At 48.0% G+C, this 25,743-nt stretch overlaps 1 protein-coding gene and 1 long non-coding RNA gene across 16 annotated transcripts in view; one reads left to right on the forward strand and one right to left on the reverse strand.

Moving 5' to 3' along the window:
• The window catches only part of RALYL (RALY RNA binding protein like), a 217,575-nt gene extending 210,537 nt beyond the window's left edge, over window positions 1-7,038 (reverse strand). For 2 of the 6 annotated variants that reach the window (XM_081116311.1, XM_081116308.1), the window contains exon 1: window positions 5,965-7,027. In XM_081116311.1, coding sequence (XP_080972437.1) covers window positions 5,965-5,992 — 28 coding nt within the window. In that variant the 5' untranslated portion in view covers window positions 5,993-7,027. Of the gene's footprint in view, window positions 1-5,659; window positions 5,864-5,964 lie in introns of those variants that run through there. The other 4 variants (XM_081116310.1, XM_081116309.1, XM_081116313.1 and 1 more) reach the window with 4 other exon arrangements.
• A 117-nt stretch (window positions 7,039-7,155) lies between these two features.
• Window positions 7,156-25,743, forward strand: part of LOC308547241 — a 334,174-nt gene continuing 315,586 nt past the window's right edge. For all 10 annotated transcript variants that reach the window (XR_013997473.1, XR_013997474.1, XR_013997475.1 and 7 more), the window contains exons 1-2: window positions 7,156-7,326; window positions 16,138-16,233. This is a non-coding gene — a long non-coding RNA (uncharacterized lncRNA). The remainder of the gene's footprint in view (window positions 7,327-16,137; window positions 16,234-25,743) is intronic.

The following is a 25,743-nucleotide window of genomic DNA, read 5'->3' on the forward strand; positions in this document are numbered from 1 at the left end:
GGGGCCGACGTGACATCTTGTGGCTCCCGGGCCCTTTCGCTTTTCCTGCGGCCCGCGGATAGTCGGGACTCTGGGCACGAGGTAGAGGGAGCGCTGCCCGAAGGCCAGCTCGTCGCGCTCACTCCCTGTTCCCGGCCTCACTGAAAAACAGTCACCTCCTCGAGCCCCGAGGAGGCGGTTCCACAATGAAATACGTCGCCAGGCATCCCGAGGCCGCTGGGAACAGCATCCTGAGGAACGCCTCGCGGGTCCCTGTGCTTCGTTTTATTAACAGATGCAACGAGCCGGGAAAACGCCACATCCAACGACGTGTCCTCTGAGGTGGAGGAGCGAGGACAGTGAGATGCTGGGACACGGGAGAGACACCTCTGTTCCCAGACTGGCTGCGACACGGAAGAATCGGTGTTCGCGCTGCCGTGTGGGAAGGAGAGAGTAACTTTCCACATCAACCGCAAGCACGTCGGAGGGGCGCCCGGCTCTGTGCTCAGGGAGTAAACGTTCGCGGAGCGCTTTCCCGGGGCCCCTGCAAAGCCGCTGCAGGCACGAAACCATCTATTCTCGCCCCAGCCACGGCGCACGGTGGCCCCGCACAGTTGTCCACGCGTGGCTCTCTTCAGAAGGTCCTGCAGTCCCGGGGACACGTGGGATGGGACAGGTACTGGGGGCCCTTCCAAGGGCAGCAGGAGTCCCTGGGTGAATGGTGTCATTTTCTGTGATTTCTGGCCACATCACTCACTAGTAAAAACCTGCCAAAATGCAGTCATTTTAAATAATGGACCAAGAATAAATATATAGAAGTTGTTTCATATTAAGAGAAATAAAACAAGCAAAAACGTTCTCTCTGCACGTGGGACTCGGATCCACAGAAGCAGGGACATGGCGTCCAGAGAGCCCTGTCACTTGTCCCTTGACCTGTGCAGCTTTGAGCAAATGACATGTCCTCCCAAGTCTCAGTTTCCCCAAAAATATACAATCACGATGATGGCCCCACTCCTGGAGGGAAGAGGAAACAGAAGTGCGTCTACTTGGCCCGTCGGTGGACCTCGGTTCTTGGCGTTTGCTTTCATCAGGCTTCCTGAGAAAATAGCCTCTCCCTCCTCCGGCCTGTTCACATCTCAAACGGACCCCAAACCTTTGCTCCCGCGATCACTGAGCATAAGGCCATCGCCGTGCGCACGGATGTTTTCTCCAAACACATGGACTGCGTCTGAGTGCAACTGGTGTCGTGTGTTCAAGTGCAGACCAGATGCTCAACTGTATTACTCTAAGCAAAGACCATGTTAATTGAGGAGTTAAATGTAGTTTTATGAAACAGGTTTTCGCAGATAAAATCTCCAGCGTCTCCTTAGAATGGGGGTGCTCGTGATAAATTCCGTGGCACCTGCCCGAGGACAGGACAGGGTTCCCAGGCTCCTACTGTACTTCCGTCTCCTGTTACATTGGCACACGGCCCGAGAAATCGGCCTCACAGCGTCGACCCTGCTGAGGCTCTCCAAGGACAGACAGTCTAGAGGACGTTTATCCTAAACACAAACGCAGGCTCTCCCTCTGTGGCCGGGAAAGCTTAGAAAAAACTGCATCAACCCCTCTACATTTTCCAGGATTCAGACCCAGAAAAACAACAGGATACTGCAAACGAAGAAGTGAAAGCTTTTAATTTATGGCAGAATTGGGAAAAACACTAAATCAGTTTCCCATAATGTACGTTTGCTACTTAACATACGTCTAACAGAACAAATGAGCAACAAGAAAAAATAAATTCCCCAATACTTTCTTCAGAATCTTCAAAAACAAAAAGCTCTGAGAATAAGAAAAACTACCCTAATCAGGCAACGGTTGGGTGAGACACGCGCGTTCCGCAGGTCAAAACTTAATAATGAAAAGAATGATGGCAGATACAATGTTGATATCACACCTGACTTGCTAAACATGTAACTAGCTTGGCTACAGTCAGGATTACCTGTCACTTAAAGTTTACTTAACAATTACTGTTCTTGAAATCCTGGTGCAGGGAAAGCAACCGTCCTCCTTGTCGTTAACGTGAATGGTTATGTCGCCGCTGTCCATTACTGAAGAGACATTTATTAAATTTTAAAAATCACACTGAATTATAAAAAACGGGATTTTAAAAACATTTGTGCAAGTCAGCGGAAGTAGCAAATAGTGATAATACTACACAGTAAGAAAATAATAACAATACTATCAGGATCAGTGAATATTTTTAAAAATTACTTTTTGATTACTTTCCAGAGCTTCCTAAACAGTTGGGGAAAAAAAGTCAAATTTATTAATAACTCAGTTTTTTAATGCACAAAATAGGATTTTCTTAATGGCAATATGATGAAAAGAAGGGAAGATATAACTATATTTGTTTTTAAGTCACAGCTAATCACCATTTAAAAACAAAAGTTTTCAAAAGCCAGAGAGGAGAATAAATGAATTAAACTGTAAGTAAATATTTTCTTCAGTTTCCTGTCGATCATGCAAACGATTATAAACACCCGCCTCCTCCTACCCCCACGCAGTTTTGCCGGTTTCGATGCACCGTGTGAGGAGTTGCCTGCGGTACCAATGAGCAGCCAGCAACGCGAGACCCTCTGCTGCCAGGGGAGCCCTGCCCAGACCATCACGGGCGTGGGGGCTTTCCACTCACTCCTCACCAGCTGCTTCAGAAAAGTGGCTATTTTACTTAGGAAAGTTATCTACCTAGCACACGACTCTTTCAACCAGGACAATATATTTTTTGGAAGATCAAATGTATGTGCATTACTTTTCTATTCTGTTTGCATAAATTATAGTAGTTCCTTTAACCAGTGGCCTTTCAGAAAAATTAGAGAAAACAAACCAGCTGCAATTTATCTTTTGAAAAACATAATTTATCTTTTGTAGTTAAGCAAGAGTGCCTTTTAAATGCGTTTCAAACTTTCTCTCCTTATAAATAAAGGCAGCTCAGCTTCATGCCTTACTGAGATAAAAATCCGTGTGCTCCTTGCTTGCTTATAACTACGTAAAGATAAATATAAGAAATAAGTAAGTGTTTACTTTTAACGATGAAAATTTCTTCATTTAAAAATTCTTGGACAGACCACACACTCAAAACAGGACTCCAACGAGGGTTTTCTTTCTCTGCAGTGCTCAAGACTGGGACAGAAACTGTGAAATTAATTCAGTAATCCAGGATTTAAAAAAAAAAAGTCCCAATTTTGGCATCCCACAAAAGTTCCTGGAACTCTTCTATACTTCCAGGAAATTTAACAGGTTGTTTCAAGTTTCTGGTGATTTCTTTATCGAAATTCAGATAATAAAGTACTTGAGGTCAGTTAGTAACCCAATAGCCAATTTAACTGATGCCTTCTTTCCCTCACCCCCCACCTACACCTCCGAAGCCCTCTCTCCCCACAAAATACATATTTTCTCTCTTTCTGTAAGCTGCTGAAGGTTATTTGCAAGATTAAGTTGTTCAGAATCATCGGGTGGGTTGCTTGCTGAATGAAAGCACAATGTTATTTCCCAAGACAAACCAGTAGGGGGTGCTAACTATTGGGCACTCAAAAGATTTTAAACCAAAAAAATAAATAAAAACAATTCACAGAATAGGTAGGTGCCCACTTTAAAGAGCTGTAGAATTACCAGTATGATCCCCCAAGGAGGAAATCTCAAAAATCTGAATGTAACAGATAGAAATGTAACATAAGCATATCATACAATGAACGATGAAGTTAAATGAAAACCTAAGGTGACCGCAGGTTCTTAGTATAATCTTTACTTACAGAATTCAAAGCACAAGCACATATTTGTTGCCACGTTAAAATCCCGTGCAAATCTCCTTCTGCCCCATTATGGTTTCTGTCTCATTGGGGCACATCGCACAGTACAGCTCCAAGTCTGCCCCAGGTGTAAAGATGTAAGACTCGACTACCCCTCCCTTAGGGCAGCCACTGGTCCTCAATGAAAATTCTGGCTTGGTCACTCAAGCTGTTTCTTTCCCATTCACTCAGGCTCTCTTTTCAAAGAACTAAATGATTCACATGGCATGCAACCTGCAAAGAAATACTGTACACGGGCATTACCTTGCATTCTTAGATAAACGAGCATTCCTACTTCTGTACATTAGTATGAGAAAAAACGACTTAGAAAAGCCAGATTGGTGCAAGTGGCTTTTTAAATGTTTCTGTGAGTTGTTTAAACCAGATAAAAGGCTACGTTTCAAGAATGTGCTCACTGCACACATGCACGGAAATCACAATTGGGAGCGTAGTTAACACAGTATCCGAGCCACATTTTAGAACTCAGCTCTGCGGACCTCAGGCGTGGCTGTCCACACGCAGGGCACGAACCGTCTTCCTTACGTAAGTGCAACAGGGCTTTCTCAGCAGAGAAAAGCTACCCTGAGCACAAAAATAACTCACTGTAACTTCCAAAGAAAGACCTTTGATGAGACAGTGCATGGTCAGTAAAGACATATATAGCTCTCTAGATATTACAATAAATTTTAATCTTCTCCAGATAAATATGGTCATCTACATTCCTAACTCTATTACCACCAGGAGTGAAGAAATGCAGGCATAAAACTTTTCATTCCACAGACTCAGGCTACAGACTTAGAGAAATATCTGCTTGAAAAAGCCATCGTGTGCTATTAACCCCTTTGTTATGGGCCCTTCCCTGTGCTGGAATCAGTGTTTATGTCTATAGATAACCTAGAAGAAAACTAAGTCGGAGAGGTGAAACGTTATTTCATTTGCTTTCCAGTCATTTTAACCGAATACAAATTTCATACACAGGATACATTTCGGGCTGAACTTTACATTTAAGAAAAAAAAAGGGAAAGAAAATCAAAGCTTCAGAATCAAATCATTTAAGTAACAGCCACCCTCCAGATTTTAAAATTTCAAGTACGACACATTTATTTAAAAAGGCAAGCTTTCCAGCAGATTCTGTCACGGAGCTCAGTGCAGAAAAGGCTTGTTATTACCAGCTGGTTCATCTCCCAAAAGTAGGGCTGCCTTATCCTGGAAACATGGAACCGAACAATCATAAACTATCAAAAACTCCACGGAATGCACCCAGCACCGAGGATAGCTTCCAACAGACAAAATCAGCACCGTCACCAGCCCCGACCTGTCCTGCGCCCGGTCCTCGGGGAAAACCTTTGGAGCCACTATCAGGTGGTTACAGAGAGTCAACACTGTTTCTTTACAACTCGGATAAAAGGCAGGTCTGTGCTTGGGGAGCGGGCTCATTAGTAACAAACTAACAGTTTCAGTCCTCAACGCGACACCCAACTGTGCCTCATGGAGGTAACTGTATCCCCCTTCCCTGGGCGACGCCAGCGAGCCCTTCACCCCCAAGCAACACACCGGGGAAGGAACAGATGCAAACGCGGCGGCCGCAAGACAGCAACACCCTTCGGAGGCAGCCACCTGGCTGGGGGAGACCTACTGCGTCGCCGACTCCGGGCGAAGACGCGGCGCGGGAAGCGAGCGCGCGGGGGCCGGTGCCATCTTCTGGGATCTGGAAAGGTCCCCGGCGCCCGGACCCGGTGGCCAGCCGCCAGCCCCTTGGGACGACGCTGCCCCGACGCTCCCTCCCGTCTCCCCGGCGCCGCGTCCTCGGCTCGAGCCCCTCGGGCTCCGCGAGGGGCCCTCGGAGAACTTACAGGGCCCGGAGGAGCCGCGTCCCCGGCCGCCGCCCTCCCTCCGCCAGCCCGCGGCGCCGAGACGACCTGGGCGCAGCGGCGGAGGCACCGCGTTTTGCGCACATCCAAAACCAGATCCGAGGCAGGGGACTTTCCCCGGCGCCCCGCACGGCTGTCCCCACGGCGGGCGCGCGGGCACGGACACACGGACACGGACACACACACACACACACACACACACACACACACACACACACACACGTGTCCTCGCCAGGACCGGCGCTGCCATTGCGAACCCGGGAAACGCCTCCAAAGGGACCAAGTACCTGCGAGCTGCTCGGCTGTTCGGTTCATCTTCCGTTGACAAGGAAACCAAACCGCACTTCATTTTTTTTTTTTTTTTCCAGAAAAACCTTCCACTGCCATCATTTGAAAATTGATTTAAGGGGAGGGGCGGGGGAGGAAGAAGGAATAATAGAGCTCTAGATATCAGGGTATCCATCATAAAATTATCTCGGGTTTTTAAAAAAGTCAAATGCGCAAAAGTCATCGTTACGGTAAAGGGGGGGGGGGGGAAGCATTTTGCTTAAAAAATAATCCCAGGAACCAGCTGCAAGAAAAGTTTCACGTTATCAATAGGCATCAAAAACAGGAGGGAAAAAAAAAACACAAAAACCAAAACGGATTTGTTCTCACAGGCTCCAAAAAGGGCACCAAGAAAATGGCAAAGAGATGCCTTTGCTCCGTGGTTTGCGGCAAAGCCACAAACTTGTCAACACTGCGTAAAATCCCACCTATCCAAAAATCTTATCGGAAAAAGAGTATGCCCAAAAAGAGGGAGAAACATGCGTCTTAAATATTTTTACAAAGGAAAAAAAAACCGGCGCCACACTTCACGTCGCTTTTTCCATAAAACCAGTTGCACGTCTCGCCGGAGCGGCTCCCGCGCGGCCGCCCGGGCTCCCGGGCGCGGCGCCCCGTCTCCGCCCCGTCCCTGCTGGAAAAACTTGGGTCAGGAAAGGGCCGAAAACCATGCTCCTCCAGCGTCCCCAGTACAAACAATAAGCAAAGAAGTGGGAAAAAAAAAAAAGAAGGGAAAAAAACCCAAAAACCAAAAACAAGGACCAAAAAAAAAAAAAAGAAAAAAAAAAAAGAACAGGACAAGATCGCCACCGAGAAGGTACTCACCGAGCGGGAGTAAAATGTTGGAACAAAAATGAGATTTGGTATAAAATACAGTATGGCGGTGGGAGAGGGAAGGAAGCGCGGTTCTCTCGGTCTCGACCTCGGGCACCGGCACGTGACGGGGCCGCGCTGCCTCGCGGGGGGGGCGCAGGCGGCCGGGGGCGCCCACGGAGCCGCGCGGCGCCCGGCGAGGCTGGCTCGGCGCTGCGCGCGGACGGGCGGGGGCCCGGGGCCGAGCGGGGCGCGCGCACACGCAGGCGGGCCGGGCGCACACGCAGGCGGGCCGGGCGCACACGCACGCGGGCGGGCGGGCGGGGGCGCAGCGCCGGGAGGGGGCCGCGCGCGCCGCCCCTGCGCCGTCCCCGTGGTCGCCGCCGCGGGCGCCGCCGCCTGGAGGCCGAGCGCGAGTGCCGGCCGCGCGCCCGAGGCGGGAACAACTTGCTGCGCCCGCGAACTTGAGCCGCTGCCACGTCCTCTCGGGCGCGACCCTTTTCCGTCTCCAGGTAGTTACCCGAGGGGCGCGCCCTCCCCGGCCCTCCCGAAGTTTCCCCGGCCCTCTCCCCCGGCTGCCCCAGGTCCCTCCCCGCCCCAGCTGCCCGGGGCCGGTCCCGCCCCCTGGGTCCGCGCCGCCCCCTCGCGGAGCAACGCGGGCCTGGCTCGGGGCGGCCCTGGGGGCGCTGTCGGCCCGGGGCGCCCTCGGAGCGCGCGCCCGCGGGGAGCACCGTCCGCGCCCGGAGGGACCTGGCAGCCTCTCCCCGAGGCCCCTGTCCCGGGCCCCTCTCCGCGGGCGCGTCGCCGGGGGCGGGGCGCGGGTTCGCTCCCGCGCGGGCCGGGCATTGTCTGCTCGGCCCGTGCGCGCGCGCCGGCCTGCGGGCTCCTCCGGGAGGCTCCAGGGCCCGGCTCCCGCCCGACTCCCGCTCAAGTTGTGGGCCGGGGCTGGAAGGCGAGGGCCAGGGGCCGGGACACAAGGGGGCCCGCGGTGCGAGCCGCAGGCGGGGAGCGAGCGCTGGGCGGTGGCGGGGGAGCCGCGCGCCGGGAGCGGGGCGTGCAGCCCGGAGGCCGAGCCGCGCGCTCGGGCCGGGAGGGGCCGGGGTCCTCCGCGCGGCACCGGGCCGCGGGGCCCGTCGCGGGAACACAGATGCCACCAGCCGACCGCCCGAAGCCTGGGGAACCTCCTGCCCGTCCGAGAGCCGGCGCCCTGGGCGCCTGGACACGGGCCGGTTTCCTCCTTTCGTGCGACACCGGCCTCGGGACCACGTCCCCGGGCCGCTTTGAACCCGGGTGGTGTGGGATGAATCGGCATCTGCGTTTGGGAATGAAAGTTTAGCACAGCCCGCAGTTCCCGGGCTGCTGGCTTCACGTTCCCAATGTTGACACTGAAGATAAAACGCCCCCCGGGCCTGCCCTGCGCTGGACCATCTGGAAACGACGCCCACGGCCACTGTGGAGAGCCCCAGGGGCAGGCAGGCCTCCCGAACAGCCGGGTCGGAATTCATCGACCCAATAAAGTCTTAATCCATAATTTAAACAGAAGAGATTTAAAATAACCATTAAAATATCATTAAATATTTATTTTGGTGGGTTGCCAGCCCTACAACAACTTGTTATTCATACTTGAGAGTGAGGGTTGCTGATAGAAAATAGGGTCAGAGAGACAGAGATGAAGGCATCCAAGTGGGCTCGGCAGCGCCTGAGGCCACGTTGAATTCTATCCGGAAATCACAGGATTTTAGCTGCACAGTACAGATCAAATGTGCTTTCCACTCTAAAACACACTGGGCTTCGTTTCTTTATTAAAAAAAAATAATAAGATCTTTTCACACGTCTTTTTCTTCTCTGAGTCATGAGTTCATTTTTTTTTTCCTGCCATGAAACAGTTTGCTAAATTTTCCAAATTTTTCTTTCCATGCCGGAAAAAATCTGATTGTCATCATTGTAAGAAGAAGAGAATATTTTAATGCATATTTTTTCCAGCACCTATCTCACCGCAGTATTCAAATGTGAACCAGTTCACTTTAAAAATGAGTTGTGAGCGAGGCCGGGCAGTGCGGGGCTTTGGAGAGTTATTCTGGAAGAACTTGGAAAACAAGCTGTTTAGAACTGCTCTGCAGAGGTGGCAGGCGGCCAGTCTCAGTGATGGGCAGGCTTTTATTATTCAATAAAGTGACTCCCCTTTATGTTAAATGCAGCCCTGCTGGAGAAAAGGCAGGGCGTCAATATCCTCCCTGCACTTTCCCATCTACTTACATAATCACAGTACAGTGCTCACCCTATTGCATTAATTTGTCTCCAATCTGCTAGTCTCTTTAGGGTGCATGGCTGTGTTAAACCCAGGAGTAAACACAGTTAGGTTCAGGGAACTAGTCTGGACCAGCACAGACTCTCATTTAGTTCTTGTATCTGCTCTGCAACAATGTGTCGTTCTACCCATTTTACAGATTAGGACAATAGAGTCAGAATGTAAGCAGTCGCCCAGGGATTCCATTGTTAGTACATGTTAGCGGTGGATTGGACCCAGCTTTTATCTGGTTTTACAGCGAGAATAAAATACATAAAGGATGCTCAGTATTTTCAGATACGGCTTCTGAAGTCTGTGAACAAATGCACAATACTCTAAAGTAAGAAGACGTCAAATGAGTTTGTGGGAATCGATTTGGCTACATCATTCACCACAGATAACAGTGGCAATACACGAAATTGCACTCAGGTTTTATTTTCTTTATTCTATAAAACACAAGAAGAAAGTAAGCCTTCAAAAGCAGAGATTAAAGGGTTCATTTTTTTCTTTAGCAAAAGTTGTACCAAAGATGTGGCCACGTACTTCCTGGCCACACCCTCAGGGGTCAACCACAGACACTTTTTAAAGCCACGTTGCCACGTGAACTGTTGCCGTCCATTCTGAAGTCAGCCACGGGGGATTCATAATTGAGAATATAGTGAACTGAAGATAAGACAAGTCAAGAGTGCCGATTGAGGAAAAGTCTATTTTGAAATCTATGCTGTGAAATCTCAGTGGTTTTCCATGAGAAGATATTGAGGAGACATGAGTTATATGTGCATTGTTTTACCTATGAATATATCTTTAGAGATCATGCTACAGTGTCGTAGGCCCAACGTGTGCTTTTATAGCCAACGCCCTCAGATCATTTTTTCTTGTTTGGCTCGATAATTTTTTCACAACTTAGCCATTTTAATTTTTGATTCATTTTACTCTACTTTTCCATTTATGTGTTCTATCCCTGCCTAGTCACATACAATACTTATAATTCTCTTTTTCAGGTTGGTGGGTCTCCTTTACTTTTTCCAATATTCTTATTAAAGGGACTGCAAATACCAAAACTCATCAAATAGTTTTTACAAATTATCAAAGAAAGTGGTTAGAAGACCTGAAGATAAACAGTAACAATATGATACAAAACAAGTGAAACCAGGAGGAACTATCAGAAGTGCTGTATAATTTATTTTTCAATATTTCTTATTTCTACATATTTTATGGAATCCACAAGATTCAGATATGTGGAGTAAAATACACACCCCGATTTCTTTTGATTTAGGTACACTCATGTTTAATTCCATGTAAAATTAATAAGATGTGTACATTGCTAAGAAAATAAATTTAAAGTAAATTAGTATGTCTACTAGCATCCTCACTTTGAATGTGTTTATGTTGCATTAAGTGGATCGAATGTGGTTTTATGGTAAAGTGACCTCGGGCAGAAGTGGCAGAGTGTGTGCCCCGGGAACCCTGATGGGTCTCCCACGAGCACCCCTGGGCGCAGGCGGGAGGGAGCAGCACATGACAGCTGTGTGTTCTGCACCATTTGCCCTTATTTACTGACGACTGGTCATACAATCACACCTTCTAAAGAGAATATCAAATATGTCAGTTTATAAATTCAGAAGCTGCAAATGTACCCAAGGTATCTCTTCAGATCTGAAGAGTTAAAGATAAAAGTGTGACAATCCTAGAGCCAGAAATAGGCCTCTGAAAAGCTACCAAAGGTAAAACGTATTAATTTTAAAACACTTTTTTATGTATTAATATAAGCAAATAAGAAGATGGAAAGGAACAGATAAGACGGGGGATTGATGCAAAACAAAAAACGCTAGTGAGAAGGATCATAAAGGAGAAATATGTGCCATTTGATTACTTACTGCGTCTTAGACACGTACTGTGCTAAAATCCTATAACCAGAAACACCTTCTGAAGGACCCCGCCCAGGGGCCCAGGACTGCAGCAGGTGAACAGCACAGGGCTTCACGGTTCGCGAGTCAGGATGGGAGGTGAGGGGCGAGGCCCAGAAACGGGAAGACCGGGAACATCAGGCGGCGCCCGGAAAACCTCCAGAAAATTGTCTGGATTTTATTTATGTGTTTTGAAATGTAAGACAAGTAGCAGACACTGGACAGATTTGGGTTATACTGATGAGTCCTACAAGACACGGCAAGAAGCACTTTTGAAAAATATTGCAGCCCGTCCAGTGTGTGTCTGGAGCGAAACTAAACGTTGCCTGGAAGTTCCAGAAACGTCTCGCCGGGATTCACAGAACTACGCCCGAGGGAGGAACAGTTTTCAAAAGAGGGAACGCTGGAAAGAGATCTCTGCATTTGGGCGTCAAAACCAGGAGGTTTCTTTGTCCTGCTGACTCGGACTGGTGACAGCAGGCAATGTGGTTTCGCTGGAAAAGAGATTTTGCTTATGGAGAAGAATCTGAAAGACATTCCAGAGAAAGCGGACATTGGACGTGGACCCCCAAGGGCTTAGAGGCAGAGGCATGAACTGGCTCCTTCATGCCTCCGAGTTCTTCCTACACGTGTTCAGGGGATAGGATGTATTCGTACATTAATTCTTGGACGTCTACTCTTACGAAACTCACAGAAATATTTTATACTAGTAAATGTGTGAGTAGACATTTGGTAAAAGCGATTTTAGGAAATAGTTATGTAAGTGATATGAGATATATATATATATAAAATCTGCATCCCCAAGATTCCTTTTTTCTCTCTGGATGTCTCCCTCCTCAGCATGGAGAGGGGTCAGCCTTGTTAAGATCTGAAAACATCACAGCCCTTGGCTGGGAGGCTTCAGGGTAGTGAGTTACTTGTTATTTTATTTATCTAAAGCTCCAGAGAAAACAGGAGCAAAGACCAGACACAGGCATTTCAACTAAAAATATAATGAACAACTTGGAGGCCACTGGGCAAAATAGGAGTATTTCACGCCACAAACTTACACGTACACAAACACCCCCCTTGACAAGCCATTCACCACAGGCAGTCACCTGCCCTGGTGTGAGGCCAGTTTCAGAAGCATTGTCTACAAATTACATAAAATCAAATGTAGGGCTTGATGGTCACACAACTAGAAAAAACTCATCACCGTTTGATATACATACATCACCTTTTGGCTTGTTTTCAGAAAGAATTGGTAACTAATTTTTAAAAATTTAACAGCATGCTTTATTAGCATTCCTTCAATCAGTGGTGTTCAGAGCTCAGGAGGTAACAAACTGAATTCCAGAAGATATTTAATCTTTAAACATGATATTTGTTTTTGTCACAAATAAAGGTAATCTGTAATTTTTTTTCTTGCCATTTGTACAACAGAAACTGTGACACGTTTTAAGGCTTATAGGAAGAAATCAACAAATATTCTTTAAACCTAATTTTTAAAAAGCTAGTATCAAAGTATCATAGTACACTAAGTGAAAGATTGCAAATTAAAACTCAGACGCCTGATTCAAAAATACTCTTCTTTTTGTGGGGGAAGGAGGGATTTTGTAGATAAAATTTTGCCAAAAAGTAGTGTATCTGCTAATTTGCTAAAATTGTTGGGACAGACCAAGGCTCTGTCGCTTCATGAAATGTTTGTAGAATTGGGTAGAATTACCGATAAAGCTAGAAACGCTTCCATTCAGGATAAAGACTTTTATTAGCATCTTGAAATATCATATATCATCATTTTATGATGATTCGAATGTTATTTATAGTATATTTTTCTCATAGTCAGTGACAAATTCAGAGGTTATGGTAGTGAATTGACACATTTAACACTCAAGTAGATGAGTGTAAAACATCCAGTCTCCTCATTTATGCCCCGTAAGCTGTGTAACTTTTAAATAGATTCTAACGATATGCATTTGTTATTGTGAAATAAATGTGTTCTGTTAGAGAAATGCTACTTTGGTACCTAAAATATTTACAAATTATTCATCAATATGTAGATTCTCTTTTCGACCTACTCAAGCCGGGTTGGGCTGCATAACAGGTGACACCGGGTGGGATAACCTCAGAGCTGAAGTTGGTTAATGTGGCTCCGGGAGGTGTCTAAACAAATGTGGGCTCCAGTTCGTCCCCCAGGAGACACTTCGTTAAAGATGATAAAAGACATTCAGAAACTCAGAATTGGATTTTTTTTTTAATCCAGGTCTCAAATGGAACTAAAATGGAATCAACATGTATTATAGTCAGAGATTCTCAGTGAAGTCAGATTAAAATGTAAACTCCACCTTTGTTTATTAAGCCTATTTTATTCTTTAAAAAACAAAACACATTTTAAGAAAAATTTTTAATAAGACAAAACATCCTTAAAAGCTGCAGAAAAATCAACGGAACAGGCACCTGGCGTGATTTCGTTTTCTTACCAGGTTCACCGGGAAGGCTGAACTTCCTTCTAATGCTGAGACCTCAAAGCAGTTGATGTCTGTGTCTTTGTAATGATTCTCTTGTAATAAATACAGAATAATCTCCAAGTCAATATCTTATATTGTCCTTCTATAATGACTGAGGACCTAACCTGAACGCTCACGTCCGTGCCAGCGTCTCTGTGGGACTCTCTTCTCTCTGTGCTCGACCCACGCGCCGCGTGAGGCTTCTGAGACCCTGGAGCCAAGGACAGTGAGTGTGGCCCCTGCACGTTCGTACACGTCCGACCTCCACGCAGCTTCTCCCCGGTTCCGATCCCAGTCAAGTCACGGCCGAGCTCTTTGACAAGCCCCGGGGTGCCGCCGGGGCCCTAGGGAGACCCGCGCGCTTTCGGGGGCAGGCGGGCGGTGGCGGGAGCGATACTCCGGGGAGACGTGGGCCGCGCGGCCACTGCTGTCGGGCGGGAGCAAGGCGAGGCCCCGGCGACGGGGACGCCTTTTCTGTGTGTTGGGAAAGCGCTGGGCATCTTGACTGTGCCTTCTGTGAAGACCAGAATTCTGCCAAGAGAAACAACAACAACAACAAAGAGCTACAAGGACCTGAACACTTTTAAGGACAATTATTTCAGCAGCCCTGATGGGAACAGCACTGTGGTCTCAGCTGCCGGGAGGTCAGGCTAAAGGCGCCCCTGGGAGTGTCCAAGCCCAGGAACGGGATGGGTGCTCACCCCCTTTCAGCCTGGGCGATGCCTGTCCCAGGTGGCAGTTCAGCGACACTGGGAATCTCTTATTTCTGGTCGCAGTTACCCAGCGCCGGGTCGCGGTGACAGACGACCCTGATGGGTGCCCCTCTCAAATGCCGGGGGGCACAGTTTTTCTGAGGCATTGGTTCCATCACCTGTTTCCTCTCATTTCTCTGCTCATCCCTACGTTTCTTGGCTCGCTAACAAGGGCGCTGTGCCCCTGCGATGCTCACTCCCTGCCCCGGGACGGTGCTGGGAAGAGGAAGGGGGAGAGCCCGTCCCTGTGCCCCCTGAGGGCTGCCCCGGTGGAACTGGTGTTGGAAGAAGTTCTAAGCGGCTTTGGGGCATGTTGTGCTAGTGACAAGGCATAGAGGTGGGGCTCCTCAGCGGGTGGTAAGAGTGTGCTTTTCATAACCTGAATTTCTCTGTCTTCTGTCTCTTCAGAGTCTTGAGAGTCACTGGCGTAGATTTTGGGAGTGGAGGCCCTTTGAAGGGAGGGACCCTCCGGAGGCAGTGCCTGGAGAGGTGACAGGGACTGAGGGCGATGCGTCTGGAGTTAAAGACCAGGGTCAGGCAGGGAGCCGATGGGAAGAGAGCCGATGGGGGTTTAAGTCGGACAGCATGGGTGTGCCAATCGTGTTTATTTTTTTCAAATGCAGTTATCGGACTCAGTTTGAAAATGTTATCATCATATTTCTTTGATCGCAAGAAGCACATTTTCACATGTTGACATATTTTAACGGGCTTATACTTCACCACAGATGTATATACTTAGTATAGAGGTGTTTTCCGCATTCTTGAGAAGCCTTGACGAAAATCATGCTGCATCTTTGATAGCATCTTAGAATTTAAAAATACATTTCACGGGTACTCACAGCTTTCATTCATGATTCGTAGATACTGTGTCACTGTAAAGAAGACGGGCTATTTCCTATCCTTCCTGTTAACTCAGTTTATATAAAGAGTGGGAGGAGGTAATATGTTTAGGAATTTAAGGGGCATCAATAATCTATTCAGGGCGCCGGTGGTGTGTGAGTGTGGGTGCTGAGGCTCAGAGGGGTACGCTTGTTTTTTTAATGCCCCAATTTCCAGCTGTGCAAATATCCAGGAGCATTAAGAAGCTGACATGTAGATGGCTTCTGCCTGCACTGTTAATACCGCCCACATTTCCAGTGTGGACAGTGACGAGGAATCCTAATTATAACGAAGCGGTTTTCAGCAGGTTCTGGGAGAATTAGCCATAAGGAAGATGCCGCTGAGCTGTGGAGCTGTCCCTTGTGATGTGCTTTGTCAGGCAGAGCTAATTATCTCTGGATGCTAAGAGAAAATATGGTGAAACACAGCAGTCATTTCCCGTAGCGGGAGCGTCCATTTAAAACCCAGCCACCCCCCGTGGCAGGAGACCATGGAAACCGTGGCTGAGCCGGCAGGGACCACGGGCCTACAGGGCCTTTCTTGGAAAGGGGTGGGGCAGGCCCGGAAAATAACTACAGATGCACCTTAGGAAAACAATTTTATTTCAACTGCTTGATATGATCCTATTAGCATAAGAAGGGGATTATTAAATGCACCCAAATAAGGCTTCCTAACTAGAAAATTAACTTAGCTTGCCGAAGTTTGCAGATGGCATAATCTGATAGATCTGTAAACTTCTTACTTTGCAGTGCTAACGGGAAAGCAAATATTAAAGATTTTTTTTTTTTTTTTTTTGTATGTCTTTGCCTACTGTATATTCTGAAACTTTCAGAATCTCTCTAAAAAAAAAAAAAATGTTATTTTTTAAAATCTGGAGTTAGTTAATTGCAGCAAAGAACGATTTACAGGTTTGCTGCCAATTTCCTCCCACACTGTCCTGCTTCAGCGTCCCGTTTTTTCAGGGTTGGGCATTTTCTAAAGAATCTCCATGTGTCTTTTCTGCTTTGTTTAGGTCCTGGTTTCTTTATCTCGGTGCCAGGATGGCTGCTCCGGCTCCAGACATCACATCTGCCTTCCAGTCTGGAGGAAGCCGAGACGGTCAGCAAAGGTAAGGAAGCCAGGAAGTGACTGTGTGTAACTAGCACTTGGAGAAAATGAAGGTTTTGGTAACAAAGGATAAGGGGACATGGGTATTACTAAGATAATTGATAGTGTTTATAAATGTGCAAACCCGTTTATCTGGTTCTAAGAGAAAAAAGAGAGCAGGGATTCTGCGACCTCTGTGATTTTTAACTAGACCCTGGTGTGGAGCACAGGGACTTCAGTGGTATCCCTGAAGTTGTTTACTCAGTAAAAAAATAGCCTGAAAGTTGCAGAAAGTTTGGGGGAAGACATAGTTTTCTTTTAAGTTCAGCAAAATTGCTGAAATCATTTTTTTTGGTCAAACATGAAATAAAGGGAATAAAAGTGGGTATCTGAACGTTCTCAGCTTATTACTTCTGTGTTTTATATTAACTGTCCCTTACCCAGGGTAATCGGAAGGTAACTATCCATAAAAATTGGTGAGCGTGATTATTTACAAAAGTTAAAAAAATGACAGAGCATTTCTGTTATGGTTATTAGAAAAATTAAAGATATTTTTCCTATAAGTTTAAAGTGATGATATGGTTAAGGTTTCTGTGTTTGGTTTTAAGAGTTTTAAGCATTGCGTTGCTCCCGCCGAATTCCTGAGCAGGGCTAGCAGGGCGTTGCTGGTGAAGGGCGTTGCCATCCGCGGGCTCCTTCCTCTCTGCTGCCGTGTCCGCGTCTCTCCAGACAGGCGGCCTGCGCTTTGAGTTTATAATGATGCCCGTAGTTTAAATGCAACCCGCAGGTAACACTATAAAGCCAACTGAAGTCCACGGGTTTCATGAATCACTTTTTAAACTGGGAATTTAATACACACACACACACACAAGCTAAGGAAAGATTGACTTCTTTCAAACAGTAACGATAGTGACGTTGAGAAGGTATAGATGTCGGACTATAACTGCTCAGCAGAGTGAATTGTCAACATATTTAAGGCGAAATATCTGGATATAAAGGATAATTATAAAATTTCCTGCTTTAAGAAGAAATAATAAAACTGTCTTACAAAAAATCTTTTTAGTCAGACGTCAAATGTTGAAGTATAACAGAAAAATCACAGATTCGTAGCTCCTTTGCTAGGCATTGTGTCTAGGTGGTCATGTCAAACAGAATTTCTATATTTGAACAGGCCGTGTTTACAGTTCGTATCTTCAATAGTATTTGCCTTAGGACCCGGATAATTGGCCGGATAAATAAATGGTGAAATCAAGGGCTTAAGTTATGCCGACACCATGTAAGATGCCTCATGCTCAAGGTGTGGCCATAAGGACATTATAAAACAATGATACAGAAAACCAGGTGTTTTTTTTAGTTTTTTGTTTTGTTTTTTTTTATGGTCCTTTAAATGAGAGCTGTTGTGCTGCTGAGGGTAGTTTCTGGATTTTAGATGTTTGTGATATAAAATAACCAAAGCTAAGTTCACACACACACACACACACACACACACACACGCTCGCGCGCATTGACGGCAGGCAGCCTCGCGATGGGGCGGGGGTGGCCCTCCGTACGGTCCAGCCATGGGAAAAACCTCAGGTGGGGTCATTCTGTACTACATCCGACCAACTACTACATCCGACCAACTCCCAAGGTTGCCAAGGTCACCGAAACCAAGGACAGCCCCTAGGAAGGAAGGGATTAAGGGTGGTGACACCTCCGAATTGATGCGAAGAGGAGATGACATCAGCCCAAGGTCCAAAAATGCGCACTCGCCTCCCCCTCCCCTCCCGGCTCTCTGCCCCCTCTTCTCAGGACGGTCTCTCGATTTCACCAGTGGCGGGTCCGTGCGCACGTGAACCTGGGCGTCTCGGGCTGAGGCCCTCCAGGCGCTCCTCTAGCCGTGGATCTTTGCGGCGCTCCCCAAGCTCGTCCTCACGCATGCTTTTCACATCTCAACTGTAGGTTAGCTCGGGAAGGTGTAAAATGAGATCCCCTCTGTAATAAGAAAGCCGAGGTGGCCTCCGGTAGAACAATTTCTCGTAACCTACAGGCAGCGGAGATAAATCAGGGCGGCTGAGAACCCCCCAGCCTGAGCTCCGCCCGCCCGGGAGACGCCGTCGGTGGCGAGATGAACTGCTCACCTTACAGAGACTGACCTCCCTGGATTTCCCGGATGAATCTCTTCAGCTGCAAGATCTCCCTCAAGATCTCCTTCCCCCTAAGAAGCGATTATCCCGGGAGAATCAGTACAGGGCGCTGAGGTCAGCTGTGTATCTTGCAAGATACTTGTCGAGAGCAAAGGCCTCGGTGGCCTGCGATGGGGAAACCCTGGGAAGAAGGCGACGTGGGACCTGGGGATCCCTTTACCTCCCGGCCGTGATAAGGAGTTTAAGGCGTTCTCCGTGGGGCCTGTGCCCTCCGGACTGAGAACAGGCGGCAGGGCTTCAGAGAGGTTCTGAAATCTTTGAACTTCAAAGGGGAAAGGGAGGCTCCTTATCTCCTTTCTCCCAGGAGTCCATGCAAAACTGCCCCCTTTTCCTCCAAGCGCAGAAATGCGTCTCGCCGAGGGGCAATGGGGGGAGGAACCCTAGAGACACACGCCCAGTCCTCTGCGTCTGCCTCGGGACAGCAGGTGCACACTTGCCTGGCTTTATCGTAAGTAAGATGCCCCTTCAAGCACTTCTTCAGGGAGCAAAGAAGACGAGCTCACAGGTGACTCGGCACAGCCAGGTGGGCGTGCGCACATCTGGCACCTTTTCATTGGCACCTTACAGAGCTCTGCCGGCCGGGTACCTAATGCCGGTGTAAATGCCTCGGCTGCTGGAACCTCTCCAGCCTGCATTTCCTCACTCAGCAAATATCCGTAAGGAGCACTCGGTATCGCCAGAGAGCGTGCCAGCTGGATACGGTTGATTAGTTTCAAAAATTCAAGCAATAATATGGCCAACACTGCAAACATCACCTAAAATTTTCAATGCAAACTCTGTTCCAAATTCCTCCAGGAACAAATAGATGACTGTTACCCTACGACAGTGTGAGCGCTAGCTCTAAACTAAAGCTCCCAGGGGTCATATCATGCCCCATTTTATTTAAAAATACTAGCAGAGGAGCCCGGCCAGCGTGGCTCAGTGGTTGAGTGCTGACCCATGAGCCTGGAGATCAAGGTTCGATTCCCGGTCAGGGCACAGGCCCGGGTTGCAGGCTCGATCCCCAGTAGGGCGCGTGCGGGAGGCAACCGATCAATGACTCTCATCATTGATGTTTCTCTCTCTCTCTCCCTCTCCCTTCCTCTCTCTAAAGTCAGTAAAGACTTATTTTTTAAAAAAAGTACCAGCAGGAGAGCAGAAAGCGTGGGTCCTGCCAGGAGGTAGCACAGGTGCAACAATTATTTATGTTGGAGCCAGGGTGTGGCTTGTTCCTTCAGCGACGAGGTTCAGGTTCTAGTTTGGCAGTTCCCCTCCCACCAGCCGAAGAAGCCATATTCTTACTTTTGCATCAGAATCAGCAAGATTTTCAGTTTCCTTTATTTAACTTCCATTCAAGTTCATTCTGCAGTAAAAGGAGTGGTCCCCCTCCCTCCCCACCTGGCCTGGACGTCAGGGATTGCGTGTTTGGGTTTGAGACGACCTTGCTGCGTCTGAGTAAGGGCTGTGCTCCGAGTGAAATGAAGGATATGCCCTTGATTGGTGTTGACAGCACCGTAAAGGTCCTGTGTGGGACCTAAACTCACAGAGCGTCCTCACGTACGCCTGGTAGAAGAACAGGGTTAGTTATTTCACGGTACAGAACGGCAGGCGATTCCTTTAACTGAAGCAAAGCCACATCTGAGCCGTGCAAGCGACACTGTGATGCAAAACACGGGGGCCCACTGATCTTTAAAAAGAAAAGAACATCGTATTAAACAAAGGCCCTGATGGTACTTCACCACTTCTGTGAATTTTCTGATGATAAAGTCACACGTAAATGTTTTTCAAAATACCCGACCTGGCCCTGCATTTATTTCCGTAATGCGGGACTCTCGAGGTGCTGCGGTTCGCACGGTTTTTCACGATTGGCGTGGTGCAGACACAGACTGAGCCTGCCCTGGACCCGCCGAACGTGCTCCAGGCCTGGCGCCTGCAGCCATCTGGACAGGGAGACAGCGGCCTGTTCATTCCACGCAAACGCCTGGACCCTGCCGACGCATAAACAGTGATTAAACACGCCGGCCAGCCGTGCCTGCCAGGCCACGAGAGCCCTCCTTGGAGTGTCTTCGCGTTTCCACGCCAGGGAGCCGACTGAGGAATTGGCCGGTGATTTAAGATTAATGATTTATGGTGGCAAGTGAGGTTCATTTGCTGCTTGCTGGAATATGTTTGATGGGATCTTTACGGTTTTTCTACAATCCACGGTCCTACGGGTATTTGTTCTTAAGATCTCAGTTTCAAACACGAGCTGCCACCCTATGAAAGAGGAAGCGTTTCATCGCCTGACCGTCGAGCATGCCTCCTTCCCTGTACGTTCCCTTTGATAGGCAACTTCAGCTTTTCTGCTTTTCAACATAATTTTTACACTTTGTTGGAGAGAGGAGCTGTCCGGGGGGGGCGGAGGTGTTTGTAATTTGTGTCTCTGGCTGGTCGTAGCCCACGCTTTGAGCAAGGGAGCGACGGATGGCGGGCAGAGGGAATGGAGGCCTTTGCAGAGAGGCCTGGCTTCACCTTTGGTTAGCCAGCACTTTCCTTTTTAAAGATCTTTAGGTTTTTCAGAATTTGTGGATGCCCAGGAGAAAGCAGGTGTTGGAGGCATGACTGAGTTTCGTGTAAAAATAAACCAGCGGATGCCTCTGAGGGTTGGCGTGCGCGTGCGTGTGAGCCCGAGCCCGAGCCCGTCGCTGATGTTTCGGCTCAGAGCCGACTGCCGAGCGCTGCAGCCCGAGAGGCTTTGGGACCCGCCGATTCACTCCCGCCAGCCTGACGCGGGATTCCCCCGTAAATGCAGTAAAGGATGAGCGACGATACCACCGACCCCTTCAAGCCCTGACGCTTCCATAAATACAGAACTAAAGTAATTTACAAAGCTGTGAAAATTCCACCTGCCATTAAAATAAGCTCCCCGGTACATCCCCTTGTGACTCGAGTGCCCTGACTCTGAACCCCTCCGAGTCAGCGCGGGGACCCGGTGACCGTGTGAGGGCTGCCGGGGGGCAGGAGGCCCTTTCTCCCGGGAGGAGAGGCTGGTCCTCACTGACTGTTCCTTCCGACCGAGGGCCTTCCTTCCTGTGGGGTTTTTGGCTGGGAGGCTGACCTCGAGCAGTCAGACCTCCTGTTAAATTTCCTTGGGACTCTCAGCATCGGCTTTCGTTCGCGGTCACGTTGCGCCTGGAACCTCCACGGGGATGTTGGTGCGGTTCCCTGGGCTGCACCTGAGTTGCATCTTTTTCAAGAGGTGGGCGTTCGCCGCGAGCATGCTCCACACACCGGTTAGTCGTTTCTCAGTCCCCCAGGTTTTACCTCTTCCGATGCCCGCGGCGCCGAGACCCTTGTCCTGGTGTCTGCTCGGCTGGGGTGAGTGTCAGCACAGCTGAGATGAGACCCACGGCCGGAGCAGACGCCTGCCGCTTACTGAACTGAGATTTCTACTCAACAGTACCCATGACCTCCCGAAACGCCTTGGTTGTGCCTGTCGTTTCCGCTCCAGCTCTATTAGGTGGATTTTCTTTTTCTGGGCCCAGTTTCTCCGAGGGAAACAGAAGGAGTGCTTCCCAGGAGACGCCGCACGAGAGTCGCCAGTAAATCAGACTTGAGAGAGAAGCCGATGCATCGGGAGGAGACTCGGTCCTGCCCAGCTCACATTGGCACCTCCCAGATTCCTGCTCTGGCAGAATTTTCCATGGTTATGTGACCTGGACTCAGTGGTTACCGTCCAATACTTGAAAACAGAAATCCTAAGTCTCTGAATCGCAGGACCTACTGCGGAGTCTGAAACAGTGGTTTAAGGTTAGTTCCAGAAAAAAGAAGAAAAAGAAAATACATCTAAAGAAGGCAGGGAGAAAGCTAAAGAGCACGGATAGTCCCTAACGAACCAGGTAACCTGCCCAGTCTAATGGATTCAGGCTCTTTTACATTAAGTATCAATTAAATAAAAAGTGAGCAATTATCACCTGTCATCTAGACTAGGAGCTGCCTGAAACACCTGCTATAAACTGAAAAATGGACTTTGCCAGGCTAGGGCCACGCTAATGATTTCTATAAATAAGGATCCAAGAAATCAAAGATGGGAAAACGTTTTGGTAAAAAATCAGTCAATAGACGCCTCAGAGGGACTGTTGGTAAAATATATTAACAGCCTTACAAATAAATATTCATGTGCTTTGGCCCCAAAATTTATTTTCCAGGAATTTTTTTCAAAGAAATATTATCAAATATTTGACTAAAAGGAGGAACACATAGGGATCTTTGAATAGGAAAGAAAATTGGCGACAACATAAACGGCAAACAGTAAGTAGCCACTCAAAGGATGTTCTCTGAAACATACGTAACAGATGCGGGAAAGTACAGTTCTAATGGTAAGAGCGGTTACCAGAGACCCCGCATGGTTTTGTTTTTGCTGAATGCAGGTGACGGAGAAGATTTTAAATCTTAAGCGTCAGCGGTAACCACCGCCGCGTATTAAAGGTGGGCCCTTCTCAGGCCCTTTACATTTTTTCTTCACTCGCCCTGGCCGGGACTCATTTGGTTAGAGTGCCGTCCCCATATGCCACGGTTGAGGGTTCGATCCCCAGTCGGGGCACGTGGAAGAATCAACCAATGATGCCTGGATAAGTGGGACAATGAATCAGTGGGTTTTCTTTCTTTCCCCCGTCCTCTCTCTCAAGCCAATAAATTTAAAAAGAAGTTTGATTTCCCTCTGCTGGTGTGTCAGGATGGGCAGAGAAGGCGCCGAGCGGGTGCGAAGTGAGGCTCCCTGAGAAAGTGTGTCTGCCCTGAGTTGTGGGGGGGACGAGGGGAGGCCGGGCCCCAAGGCTACGGTAAGAGGACCTTAGGGCTGGTGGCAGTTTCTCAGCTGGAGGAGAAACCGAGGAGAAAGCAAGTGGAACAGAGCCTGGCCGGGAAGAAAAGACGGGCAGGAGGCCTGCAGGCGGGGTCCCCAGGCCTGGCCGAGCCGTCTGCTCTTGGGCGCGTCTTCCCGGTTGTGGCAAAGTGCGGATCCTGCTCATGAGACCCCGTGTTGTTCAAACCAGTCCGCCAGCTGTGGACACTGAACACCGGCCCCCTCCTGGGTCACTTCTCACCGTCGTTGTGGTTCCCGTCAGCGGTCAGACACATTTGAGAAACTGAGGACACGGGGCCCTGACAGCTTAGAAACAAGACTGGTTAACGTAACCCAGGGCGAGGCAGTAATAAACCTGGGATTCTGTTTCTATCAGAAAAAAAAATTGCATTTCTGTTAGACCCAAACCTCCAAGTACAAGTCATTTCACATAATCTGAGCTCGTCAGCAGTAAGGAGCAAGTCAATGAAAGGCTCAGTTGCCTAGAGATTAGGGAGTCCTGGGGGTGCCTGTTAGACAATATGCTCTACGGTGCCCCCCAGAGGGCAGGCGATTTTCCTTACAATTCAAATGCCAGAGGAGGGACTGTCCTGTGGCCAGGGCTCAACAAATGCACATATATTTGCCGCCTGTATGTAAATGTTATTATCTTCAGTTATAGAAAAATCTCATTCTGCCCCGAAGTTGACCCGAGTCTTCACGGTGCTCCTGAGTGTTCCATTTTAATAGTTACCTTTTCAGTGACCATCCATCTCACCGTGACGTTCGTGGGCAGTATTGTCATTGTTGCCTCACATCATCCAACTGGTGGGTCAGGGGTTCCAAGAAAAATCACCTTGCAAGAGGCAGTTCTCTGGCCAATATATGCAGCGTGGTTTATGCATGTGTGAGCTCGAGAATACCCCTCCAATTATTTATGGCAAGTTGGCCTGTGGTGTTTACAGAATACTGATTTTTATAGCACCTTTTAAAGAAAAGTCCCCACACTGAATGGCAGGAGAATTGTAAATTGGTAAAACCCTTCTGAAAGGTGTTTTGAATAGAAAAATTTATAAGCACATAGAGTTGATGACCAGGCAATTACAAATGCAGTTAGATAGTGGGCCATTCAAATTTTTCCTCATAATTATTTTATTTTCCATTGTTTTTCTACAAAGAATGGATATTAAGTAATGACACTTAATGTCGTAAAAATAAAGGCTTATTTTAAATATTGGGATAAGTTATTTATAAGTACACTTAGCCCCAAATCCACGATGCACTGCCCAATTACTGTCCTATGCTAGGTGCTACTTCCTTTAAATATAAAACATTTATAACTGAAATATTTACCCTAATTTTGTGTGTGTAGAAACACAAGCGCACACACACACACGTGCACACACACAGGATCAGCCAGAAAGAAGGCAAAAGTGTCTGAATTTTAACAATACGAATATGTACATGGAATGGCTCTGTTTTCCTGTCAAAATATGATTCAGCTACATTACAGATTTTGTATCCAGCAGAAGACTCAGACTCCAGATTTCTTTGTAATTAAGGACAATTACGCCCTCTCAAATGCGTCCTGCCTCCCTCCCCAGCCCCGAGTGTTGGCTGCGCTTAATGGTTTGCTTCTGAGGAGCGGCCTGTGAAGACAGGAAATTAAACTTAGAGTGGGAAGCCTGGCGGACGTGACCTTGGCCAGGCGACCAAGGCTGCCTCCATCGGTGATAAGGCACGTCGATGACATACACCCTTGTTACGTCATGGGCAGAACCCTCACTCCTGTGACAGTCTTCTTAACAAACGTTGACCCAGCCTTACCTCGAGAGAAGCGTCAGACAAATCCAAGTTGAGAGCCTGGTACACGACACCTTACTGGTATTCAAAAAACTGTCAAGGTCACGAAGATCAAGGACAATCTGAGGACTGTCACAGCCCAGAGGAGAGTGAAGGGACTTGTGTGTTAATGTCATGTGGTGCCCTGGAGGGGATCCTGGGACGGACTGAAGAAGCTTAGCGGAAAATCTGATATCTGAGTTGAGTTAATTGTAACATGCCAAAGGTATGCTGGTCGTGTAAGATGTTACCCCAGGGGAAGCCGGGTGGGGTAGGAGGGAAAGAGTTTTCCACCTTTTCTAAGGATCTCAAACTCTTATAAACATTTAAAAATTTTATTATAAAATGTGTTCTGACGTCCTTAGGTACTTACTTAGTGAACTCACTTGAAAGCAAAGGAAGGGTGGTAGGGAGCTGGGATAACAGTAGAGAAGTCAGTACCTGGACGGACATTTTTCAGAAAATTTCAAATTTTTTCCCGTGATCAAGTGACAGATCAGGGTACCCTTGCCCTGTGACTCAGATCCTGCCCATAGATTCCAGCTCCAACAGCAAATGTCCATAGTGTTTCTGTGATAGGCAGTTAGACAGGAGCAGAGCAAGGATGAAGGGCCAGGTACAGAAGGTCACCAGGGTGGAAAGGCCCAGGTGCCTAAAAAGGACAAGTGTAGGCTGGGACCTCGCCCCCAGGGTGGCCTTTGCT

Source organism: Miniopterus schreibersii, assembly GCF_964146895.1.
Source record: "Miniopterus schreibersii genome assembly, chromosome: 17".
Lineage (NCBI taxonomy): Eukaryota > Metazoa > Chordata > Mammalia > Chiroptera > Miniopteridae > Miniopterus > Miniopterus schreibersii.